This window comes from Panicum virgatum, chromosome 2K (genome assembly GCF_016808335.1).
Source record: "Panicum virgatum strain AP13 chromosome 2K, P.virgatum_v5, whole genome shotgun sequence".
NCBI classification, from domain to species: Eukaryota; Viridiplantae; Streptophyta; class Magnoliopsida; order Poales; family Poaceae; genus Panicum; species Panicum virgatum.
The window spans coordinates 66948263-66958466 of record NC_053137.1 but is presented as its reverse complement, the minus strand read 5'-3'; the positions used below and the strand labels follow the sequence as shown (position 1 = coordinate 66958466).

The following is a 10204-nucleotide window of genomic DNA, read 5'->3' as shown; positions in this document are numbered from 1 at the left end:
CACACGGCCCAGTCAGAAGGCGTCCGGCCGCTTGTCTCCACTATATAAATAAACTCCGACGACCACCCACTCCTTGCCCCCCGGCCGGCGCTGCCCTCCCCTCATTTCTACCGCCGCCGCCGCGTGGATTTTGCCGCGTGCATTCGTAAGTTTTGCTCGCTTGGAAGGATCCCTCAACCGACCTCCTGTGCCTTGTTTCTCGCCGGGGACGACGCCACGCTTGTCATCGATCGCCGGATTAATTAGCCGCCCCGCAACATCGTCGCCGTCGACATCCTGGGCAAGGGCAAGCCCCTCCTCCGTTCTCTCTTCCGTCGCGCCCGCCAACAGGGTTTCAGACAAGGCCGGCCGGTTCGTCGATCAGACAAGGCCAACTGAACCGCAACCGTAGGTGGCATGTCGTCCCAAACTGATAGCCTGCTGCTGCTCCGGCCGGTGACGACGGTCATGGCGGCAGGAGCCCAACGGACGCCGATGACTCATTGCTGAACCTGATTAGTTTGAACGCCCGACCGATTTCATAACAACAAAAATAAAGCCGCAAATGAAGAGCTGTCAGTATGATCTGGCGTGCTGTTAAGTTCCTGGCTGGTCCAGAGGCCGGGGATCCACTTCTCTATATGCATTTGGTTAATTTTGCCGGTTTGCATATGTCATATACTCATATGTGCCTGGGTTTTCAATTCATTTCTGTGGGTGTCTGCACATATATATATATCAACAGTCTATTCATGCTGCTAGATAAGCTTAGTAATTTTCTAGGTGTAATAATCCTGCGTTTACAGTTAGATGCTCCTCATCGCCATTCACAACTCTCCGCTTTTGTTCATCAGCGCTCGTAATAATAACCGGTTTACACACGTCAAAAACTAGTACCCTTTAACACCAGCTGCATTGTATTGATCTTTGCGACGACGGCGCTGATGGTGATTTGGTTGTGCAGGTAAACATTGTCAAGAAGAACGCGGAGTGATCCTCGCGTAGTAGTCGTCGGAGAACGATGGTGAGGAGCGGGGGAATTCTTCGCCTCCTTGCCATCTCGATCCTGCTCTTGCGCTCTGCACCCAATGCCGCGTCGTGGAGCATCTTCTCCAGGAGGACGTCCAAAGACGAGGCCGGAACGCCGCCGCCGCTGACGGTCGCCCCCGGCTTCTCGATCGACCCCCGGGGCGCGCGGCTCGTGGACAACGCGCGGCGCCGGATCGAGGGCCCGGCGGCCTGCTGGGCCCAGGCCTACACCCGCCTCTTCGCCAGCTGCGCCGACATCATGGCCGACAAGGAGCTCCACTCCAGGCTCGCCTGGCACCTCAGCAGCTGCTTCCAGGAGGACTCCGGCCGCCCGCCGCTCCCCGACTGCCCGGACCGCTCCGCCATGCTGCACTGCCGCAGCCGCCTCTCCGACTCCGAGGACAAGGTCTTCCTCGAGTTCTTCCTCGAGACCAACACCCTCTGCCACCAGCTGCAGTAAGCATAAGCGTCCTGTTGTTCTGATTTTTCTTTTTTTTTTCCTTTTACTCTGACGATTAGCATTAGCATGCCATTGTTAGTTGCTGATGATCTGGATCATCCACTGTTCCTGCAGGGCCGAGGCGTTCAAGCGCAGCACGGAGAGGCTGGTGAACGACCTCTCCAGGGCGTCCAAGTCCGCGCACGACAAGCTCGAGACCATCGAGGAGAGGTCTCACCGTCTCCTACAAGAATCCGAGAGCATCCGCGGCGAGCTGTCGTCCGTCGCCGCGCAGACCAAGCACCTCACCGCGGCGTCCGCCGCCGTCGGGGCTCAGATGGGCCAAGTGCTGGACCACTCGAGGGCCATCTCCGAGCAGTCCAAGGAGATCGCGGCCGCGCAGGCGGAGCTCAGGGCCGGGCAGGCCGCGATGAGGGGCGCGGTGGACGCCGGCATGGCGCGGGTGGAGGAGTCCTACAAGACCCTCGGCGACGGGATGGACAGGCTCAGGGACGACGCCGCGGCCGTCGAGAGGGGGGTCAGGGCCGTCGGCGACGCCGTGGCGTCGAGGATGGACGGCCTGCAGCGCGCCGCCGACGACATCGGGAGCGCGGCCGGCAGGTCGCTGGAGAACCAGATGCGGCTGCTGGATGGGCAGGCCAAGGCGATGCGAGAGCTCAACGATCTCCACGGCTTCCAGGCACGAGCACTCGAAGAGAGCCGGGAGACGATTCAGAGGCTCGCGCATTTCGGCCAGAAGCAGCAGGAGGAGCTGCTGGCACGGCAAGAGGAGATCCGGAGCGCGCACGATCATCTCATCCAGAATTCTCACTCGATACTGCAAGCTCAGGTTGTTCGATCTCTTCATTCATCTTCTTCACCGTTCAAATGGGATTTCCTTATGGTTTGCCATCGCAGGAAGAGTTCAGGGCGAAGCAGGCCAACATCTTCGCGGCACTGGACAAGCTCTACGTCCTCCACAACGCCATCCTCGTGGAGTCACGGTTCATCAAGGCCTTCTTCTTCTATTGCTGCATCACCTTCCTCATCTACTTGCTCACCAGCGCCAAGCAGACGTTCGACATCAGGGGCCAGCTCTATTTCGGTGAGATTCAGGCTACAAACTTCAGATAGACTGCCATATCATTCAGATTTCGGACTCGTGTTCTCATCACAACTCATACTGAAATCTGAAATTTGCGTTTGCTAACATGATTCCTCTTAGGTCTTTGCGTTACGATTATGCTGGAGATTGGAGTGATCAAACTGGGAGCTGACGACTTCAACACTCAGTTCTGGGTCCTGTCCAAGGTGCTGCTGGTCAGATCAGTGTTCCTCGCCGCCGCTGTCGTCCAGATCTTGCAGTCCATCTTCACATACAAGTATGACACTCACAGGCCATCAAAACACAATGTTCAAACAAACATCAAATTACTGTGAATAATTCCGTTACCCATTTTGTTGCAGGGATTATGATGTTCTGAACCATCATCTGCTCCAAACGCTGGTCGAGAAAGTTCGGACTATTGAAGGCAATGCCTGCGGCGGTAAGCACTTTCACACCCAGACAGTGCAATCAATGGCGCAGACAAAGCCCTTGTGCTTGTACAAATTGACGAATTTTTCCCAGCATATTTCTGTGTCCTTTGCAACTAACCACCGTGTAACTGTGATACAAAGTCTGACCAAAATGTTTGTAACATTCCTGGTCCAGGAGGCATGGCATATAATCCATACATCTCCGAGAATGATGGAAGCCTGAGCAGCTACTCCTGGATCTTCGACGAGTTACAGGACGAAGTGGACAGCAGGATCGATCCAGACTTCGTGCCGTCAAAAAATGGCGTTCTACTGGAACAAATCGGCGAAAACTCAATCACCAAGTCAGACTCAAGGAGATACAACCTCCGTCCGCGCATTAGACCGTGCTAATAGCATATAGATTACGGCAGTTCTGCCATAGAACTTGTAAAAATATCAACACTGGACTGAAGACTGAACTTTTGAGTTAAGTTGAAGATCTTCTAGATGAATGGAAAGAAAACAGACAATGTAACTGATTGACAAGGTAGCAGATAAAATATTCAATTGATTGGAAGTAAGCTATGTAGAGTGACATGCTAAGTAGACCTAACCGTTCCGTTCCTCACTCAAATAAATCTAACATAACATATTGCTGCTTATAAGAATGGAAAAGAGAACCTAATGTACAGAATTGACTAATTGAGCTCCCTCTCCAGCCTATACAATGACCGATGTTTGGAAAAAATCCGTACATGAATGGATCTTAGAAAAAAAAACAATTCATTCATTGTTGCAGCCCCCTGACTTAACTCAGATCTCTTAGTTTGTAGGAGCTGCTCCAAAGTATTTTTTTTATTGAATACTTCTTTTGCACTAAGCATGATATGATGTATCATCTAGCACGGGCAGTTGACGGTTGTTTTGAAGAGCGGCCAGACTTGTGTTTCCGCTTCTGGTTGCCTGCTGCAGAGTCAGCCAATGGTCCAGACCAGGTAGGCACGGCGCCTTTTTCATAAGGAAATACAGTGCTGAAGGAAGAAGGATCTGGGGGCTCAAATGCTGGTTCCATGTGATTTGAACAGCCCAAGGGATATCCAAGTGCACCATCCTGGTGCGGTGGAGGGAACTTTTCACTCTTGCTCTTTGCATTTGCATGTGTTATTAACCTTCTTTTCTGTAGAGAAAAAAAAAGAATTTTGTTAGCCAATAAACTAAAATTTGCACCCTTCAGACAAATGCTTGCAACACAGTATATGCAGACAAGCTTATGCCAATGAATAATGAGCAGCTCGAGTTAGTTAACATACATCAATATTTGCTTGAAGTTCAGCATTTGCCTCAGGAGCTGGAATAGCTCTAGGCCGGTCTCGTGTCCTTGTCTTCCTTGTTCCATCTCCATTAGCTCTACCAGCAGCCCTTAAGCTGTTGTTCATCCAATAAATGAGCCAATCAGCCAAAGAGCAACCAGAATGTTAAGGAACGGTGTATTAAGAAACAATAAATTTGCACCTAGGGGAATAATTGGAAAGACAGACAATATAACAGAAAAGTAGGGAGACAAATTGTTGCATGACTCATCATGATGTGTAAGCAGGATTCCATGATGATGTCTAAGCATTATTCTCAACAAGTTCCCAGAAATCCTGGAATCTTGGCACAACAGCCAAGACTCACTTTAGTATAAATCAGTACATGTCCTTGCAGTGGACCAAAGTAACTTTTGAGGCCCGAAATAAATTTTTCATAAGCTGAATACATTTTTGTTTTGTTATGTCCTCTCCTGTGATCAACATGAGCAGTGTTGCCCCCAAGTATTTTAAGATGCATAAGCAGGCTAAGTATAAACTCAAAAATTCAGGGTGCTGCTGTAATCCCAAACTTCAGCTCAAGTTGACACCTCTGAATTCTACACTTTCTCAGGCAAAGGGAAAAAAAACATTCATGGCTGTGTTTAGATTCGTAAAATGGTGGTAAAAAGAGTCAAATCGGACACTGTAGCACTTTTCGTTTGTTTGTGATAATTGTTGTCCTACCATGACCTAACTAGGCTCAAAAGATTCGTCTCGTCGTGTACATCAAAACTATACAATTAGTTTTTTTATTTACCTACATTTAATGCTCCATGCATGAGGCAAAAGATTTGATGTGATAGGTGAATAATGAAGTTTGGAGAGAGAAATTTTGGAACTAAACACAGCCCATATTTACTTGCACCACTTTCTTGCATAGATGACAATACATAGAATCCAGAACAACAAAGACAAGAACAACAAAGACAAAATATAGAGAGAACTTTGTGAGTTTTAGCGTGACAAACCGTCTAGCTTCTTCATCTCTTTGTTTCGCATCCATCTCTTTACTCGGTGGGTATTGGGGAAGACTTGATGGTTCACATGCATGAGGCTCAGTTGTAAAGAACTGCATGCAAAGTGAAAATAAGGGATGCTTGTTTTTGAAAAGAATTATTCACGATAACAACACGGTAGGATAGATAAGCTACTCGCATAAATTCAGATAAGAACTTGTAGTGATCCTGTATGTCTAAACAAGAATAACATTTTGACTACATGATATACCTATTGAATAGGACAAGGTTGGGAAAGCGAAAGACTTGGTCAGGAATTAAATTCATAGGTTAAGGTGGCTTAACTACTTAATGGCAATATATTGATCGATACAAAAGGTAGCAATTAGAAGTCGTGGCTCCTACAAGTCATATAGTTTCATGTCCTGTAAAAAATTAACTATAGCTGCCCTCAGGAAATCTGGAAGCAATGAACTTTTTTTTCCTCTCAAGGACTAACTTGAAGCATTGACTGGTCAACTAGCTGCTATATATAATCTCTTCTAAAAATCAATTTGAGAAGGCCAAAGTGATCTACAAAGAAAATAGGTTGTTACTACCATCAATTTTTGGGTGCAAATATTCTTAGTGATTTAGTACCCTCACTGCTAATGTCATCATCAAAGGTAATTAATTGATCGAGTAAGGTCTTTGTTTCCATTTATATAAAAAAAATAGGAACAGAATGATAACAAAAGCAACTTACATCACTTTGTAATGCAGATGTTGCTGTTAAACGATCAGCTGGATCAATTGCAAGTAGTGTTTCAATCAGTCGTAGTGCTGATTGAGGGAAATCTTTGAATGTATCCGCTATTCTCCTTTTGTATGGTTGTTGAGGCTTAAATATAGTTGCATGAGGCAACTTTGATTTTTTCCAATATTCTTCTGTTGGAGAGCCACATAGCTTAAAAATTTTATGCAGCTGTTCCACCTAAAAGACAGATACAAAGAAGAAACATTTGAGAGGTGCAATCGAGTTGGAGAGCCACATAGCTTAAAAATTTTATGCTGCTGTTCCACCTAAAAGACAGATACAAAGAAGAAACATTTGAGAGGTGCAGTCGAATAAGATGAATGTGACTGAACATATGATCATCACTAAAATTTTAACAGAAAAGGCAGCTGTATTTCCAAATGATTTCACCAGTGAACGAAGAATAATTCAGCATCCGAGATCTGGAGAAAAGCATGGAATACAGGATTTTAACGCATAACAAAGGTGCCATGTGATACTAAGCAGATCAAGTTTTCAGATGATTGATATGTTCCATTATTCCTATGCATCAGGTATAGTTCTGCATTGCCAAAACAGTACATTTGTAACCCTGATTAAAAAACTGTCCTTTTGTCGTCAACAAGGTCATCCTTTAATTCTTATCTAAATTAGGTCAAAGTTGAAATATGATTTTCATCAACAAGGTCATTTTGCATGGCACTCGCCTTGAATAGGTCTGATGCACAATTTCATCTAACAAAATTTTAACACCAATATAGCTTGGGTGAGAAATTGAAAATTTGAAGGCTTGCCTACACATGAACATTACTACAGTACTGCAGTAGGGTCACAACTAAATAGAATCAACTATTGATCAACAAAAATACGATTCTCACAACAATACCATTTTGCATAACACCCGCATTGAATAGGTTAAGTTATCGCACAACTTCATCCAATAATATAACGAATAATAAAACCAATACAGTTTGGATGAGAGATTGAAAAATCTAAGGTTTGTCACAAGATGAACAGGACCACAGTATCGCAGCAGGGTCACAACTAAATGGAAGAATCAACTACGATAGCTTTAGTAATGAAAATTTCACAGCCGTGGAAAACTGAATTTTCAATGGTGAATACTGATAGCCATATGGTATTTCAGGCAAAATATAATGCAACAGTCAAGCATTCTGCAGCTAACCTCAGTCCGTCCAGGCATTATAGGCTTTCCAGCCAGCAATTCAGCAAGTATACATCCAGCACTCCACAAGTCGACACCAACTCCATAGTCCGTCGCACCCAGCAGCAACTCCGGTGGGCGGTACCAGAGTGTCACCACACGACTCGTCATTGGCTGTTTATGGTTGGGGTCGAAGAAGGACGCTAGACCGAAATCTGCAATCTTCAGGACACCATTGTTGTCCAAAAGCAGATTTGACCCCTTGATGTCGCGATGCAGCACTCCCCGGTTGTGGCAGTGCTCGAGCCCTGACAACAACTGATGCACATAGCACTTGACCTGTCCCCACATAAACACCTCAATCAGCCGCATTTCACATAATCGGGTGTGATGGTGTCTCAGCAAGACGGGATCTTGACCTGGGGCAGCGTGAACTTGATGTCGGGGCTGGCGGCGAGGCCCGCCAGGTCGTGGACCATGTAGTCGAAGACGAGGTAGAGGCTGCAGGACATGCGGGAGGTGACGAGCCCGTCGAGCTTGACGACATTGGGGTGGTCGAGGCGGCGAAGGATGAGGATCTCGCGCGCCATGAAGCGCACGCTCTCCGGCTCCAAGTTGTCGAAGCGCACCTTCTTGAGCGCCACGATCTTGCCACTCAGTGAGTCCCGCGCCTTGTACACATTGCTGTACGTGCCCTGGCCGATCTGGGAGAGAGGAAAAAAAAAGATGCAATTTTTCACCTCGGCGTTCGCGCGGCATGGATCACGAATCTGGGGAGGCGGAGGGGCCGGAGGAAAGGGCGCACCTTGTCGATCTTCTCGAAGGAGTCGGCGCGGCGCGGGGTCCAGCCGTTGATGGCCTCGCCAGCGACGGCGGAGAGCCAGGCAGGCCAGCCGGCGGCGACCTGCTCGCCGCGCGCCTTGTTGGCGAAGCTCCCGCCCAGGCGTACCTCCGCGTGCGCCGCCGCGGCGGCGGAGCGCGACGACCGCGACCGGCGCTCCCTCTTCACCTGCGCCGGCTTCTCAGGCTTCTGGTCCGCCTGCTGCTCCGGCGCCGCGCCAGCCTCCGCCGGCGCCGCGGCGGCGTCGGAGGAGTCGACCCCTTCCTGCTGCGGCAGGGAGACCACGGGGTGGTCCCGGCGGCGGGAGGAGGTGACGGGGGCCGCGGGGCTGGTGGTGGACGGGCGGCCGTGCACGCAGCCCATGGCGCGGGGCCGAGGTCACCGGCGGCGGGGCATGGGGCGGGGCTGGCGCGAGAGGTCTCGCCGGAGGAGGGAGTCCGCGATCCGGAGGCGGCGGCGCGGGGACGGGTGGAGGTGGAGGTGGTGGTGGTGGGGGCGAGTAAAGTAAAGCTGCGCTGGGCCTCGGCGAGTGAGGGGAACGGCGAGGCGAAGGCAAGGCGAGGCAGCCTGCACGGCACGGGGCTGGTGGCCAGTGGAACGAACGGGAACGCTTTGACTCTGACGGGTCTGTACGTGCTGTCCTCTTTGATGTGCCCACGCCCTATGCGGAAATTCGGCAAGGGCAGGATGGTAATTGCTTTGTCTTGGAAGAAAAAAAATAAAAAAACATGTGCTAGTATTTTCTTTTTGTTTTTTCCCCTGCCATGGCCCTTCTTTGTCTTGTGAGCAAGTGCTGCTAGGACAGGTATAAGATGAAACAGATGCAACTGAAAAGTAAGCTAGAGGAATTCTGCATTGTTTTCTTAATAATAAATAATAATAAAATAATCAAGCATTTAGTCTCCAGGAAACAATGTCATGTAATGAAATATGAATAAGAAATGCAAGTAAAAAGTATGTTTTTTTTTATTTTTGCATGCTTCTTGGGTCCTTGAGAGATGTTATCCTCTTTATTTCTTTGTCCTAGGGATGTGACCACAGCCATGAAAAGAAGAAAGCAAAGGGTAGAGGAGGCCCCCCTGAAATTTATATTCTAGGTCGTAGATCCTTTTGGGTTTTGTCTCATGGGCAAGGGGACACGGTGCCTATAATGCATGGGATTATCAAACAACGAAAGGAACAAAAGGGAAACAATAAGCAGGATTATCATATACTTTAAGCACATGCCCCTTTTCGCCGAAATTGGGCTAAGTGGCTTCTTTCTCGCATAAAATATTTTCCATACGTTTTGTGCTCCTTCTTTTTTTTATTTACGATTAAATACAAACATTATTACATAAATGGCGCACTCATGAGTCATGACATGCTCGATTAATGAAGACTTGTGAGCAACGCGTCCTATAGTACGTCTGCAAAATGTATTTAACCGTCACCGTTCAAACTGAATGGTGGAGTCAGCGTTCAAATGTTGAACACATGATGCCTGATCCCTTTCAGCACGCAACAAATCGCTTTCTTTCAGACTTGAAAACACAATGTTTATTATGGCGCTTTGTTAGACGATAACGAAAGAAGATGCGAAAAACAAAATATTCATATTAATTAGTAGCTTGTACATATCATATTATTGCAGAAAGCGAGAAGGGCCCAAGGAGAAAACGACGAGCTATAGAAGGTCACCAACTCATCACCTCTCTCTCTCTCCTGTGTCACAGATGGATCCCGAGGAGGAGATGCCTTGGAAGAGACGAACATGTCTTTTTTTAAGAACTTGGAGGAGCACTACATTGTTATTTAAAATAGGGGAAGTAAAGCGAGTGTCTTACATGGATGAAATTACAGAAAAGTCAAGAAACTCAAACGCCAATACAAATAACATAACAATTAACTAGGTAACTCTGGCCTTCCACAGGCCAAACTTCGCGTTTCAATCTCCATCTTGATCACATGCAGAACTTCTAATGGTGTTACTTGCTTCAGCTCGAACACTCCCCTGTTACGCTCTTTCCAAATATTCCAAGCACAGTACATCATTAAAGCAGTTTTGAGTCTTATGATCTTCTTTGGTAATTGGGCAAGTTCCGTTTGCCACCAGACAATAATCTCTAGGCCATCTTGTGGTGGTCGTATGAGCTGTTGTGTCTAGA

At 47.7% G+C, this 10204-nt stretch overlaps 2 protein-coding genes across 2 annotated transcripts; one reads left to right on the top strand and one right to left on the bottom strand.

Moving 5' to 3' along the window:
- Positions 1 to 952: 952 nt before the first annotated feature.
- On the top strand, positions 953 to 3527 carry LOC120694789 (protein GAMETE EXPRESSED 1-like). The gene is made up of 6 exons (XM_039978060.1): positions 953 to 1464; positions 1583 to 2297; positions 2366 to 2552; positions 2673 to 2829; positions 2915 to 2994; positions 3162 to 3527. The coding sequence occupies exons 1-6, from the start codon at positions 1001 to 1003 to the stop codon at positions 3377 to 3379; spliced, it is 1821 nt and encodes a 606-aa protein (XP_039833994.1). The 5' UTR covers positions 953 to 1000; the 3' UTR covers positions 3380 to 3527.
- Positions 3505 to 8703, bottom strand: LOC120694788 (probable serine/threonine-protein kinase At1g54610). Its single transcript, XM_039978059.1, has 7 exons — positions 8022 to 8703; positions 7636 to 7920; positions 7238 to 7555; positions 6022 to 6249; positions 5289 to 5389; positions 4279 to 4393; positions 3505 to 4145 (listed from the first exon to the last, which is right to left on the bottom strand). Exons 1-7 carry the CDS (start codon positions 8418 to 8420, stop codon positions 3864 to 3866), a joined length of 1728 nt encoding a protein of 575 aa, XP_039833993.1. The 5' UTR covers positions 8421 to 8703; the 3' UTR covers positions 3505 to 3863.
- Positions 8704 to 10204: the final 1501 nt, after the last annotated feature.

Coding starts and splice junctions, on each gene's coding strand:
- LOC120694789 (XM_039978060.1), top strand. CDS start 1,001: ATGGTGAGGAGCGGGGGAATTCTTCGCCTCCTTGCCATCTCGATCCTG. Junction 2,553..2,672: donor CAGGGGCCAGCTCTATTTCG/GTGAGATTCAGG, acceptor GATTCCTCTTAG/GTCTTTGCGTTACGATTATG. Junction 2,995..3,161: donor TGAAGGCAATGCCTGCGGCG/GTAAGCACTTTC, acceptor TTCCTGGTCCAG/GAGGCATGGCATATAATCCA.
- LOC120694788 (XM_039978059.1), bottom strand. CDS start 8,420: ATGGGCTGCGTGCACGGCCGCCCGTCCACCACCAGCCCCGCGGCCCCC. Junction 7,556..7,635: donor TCAAGTTCACGCTGCCCCAG/GTCAAGATCCCG, acceptor ATGTGGGGACAG/GTCAAGTGCTATGTGCATCA. Junction 4,394..5,288: donor AGAGATGAAGAAGCTAGACG/GTTTGTCACGCT, acceptor GATGAACAACAG/CTTAAGGGCTGCTGGTAGAG.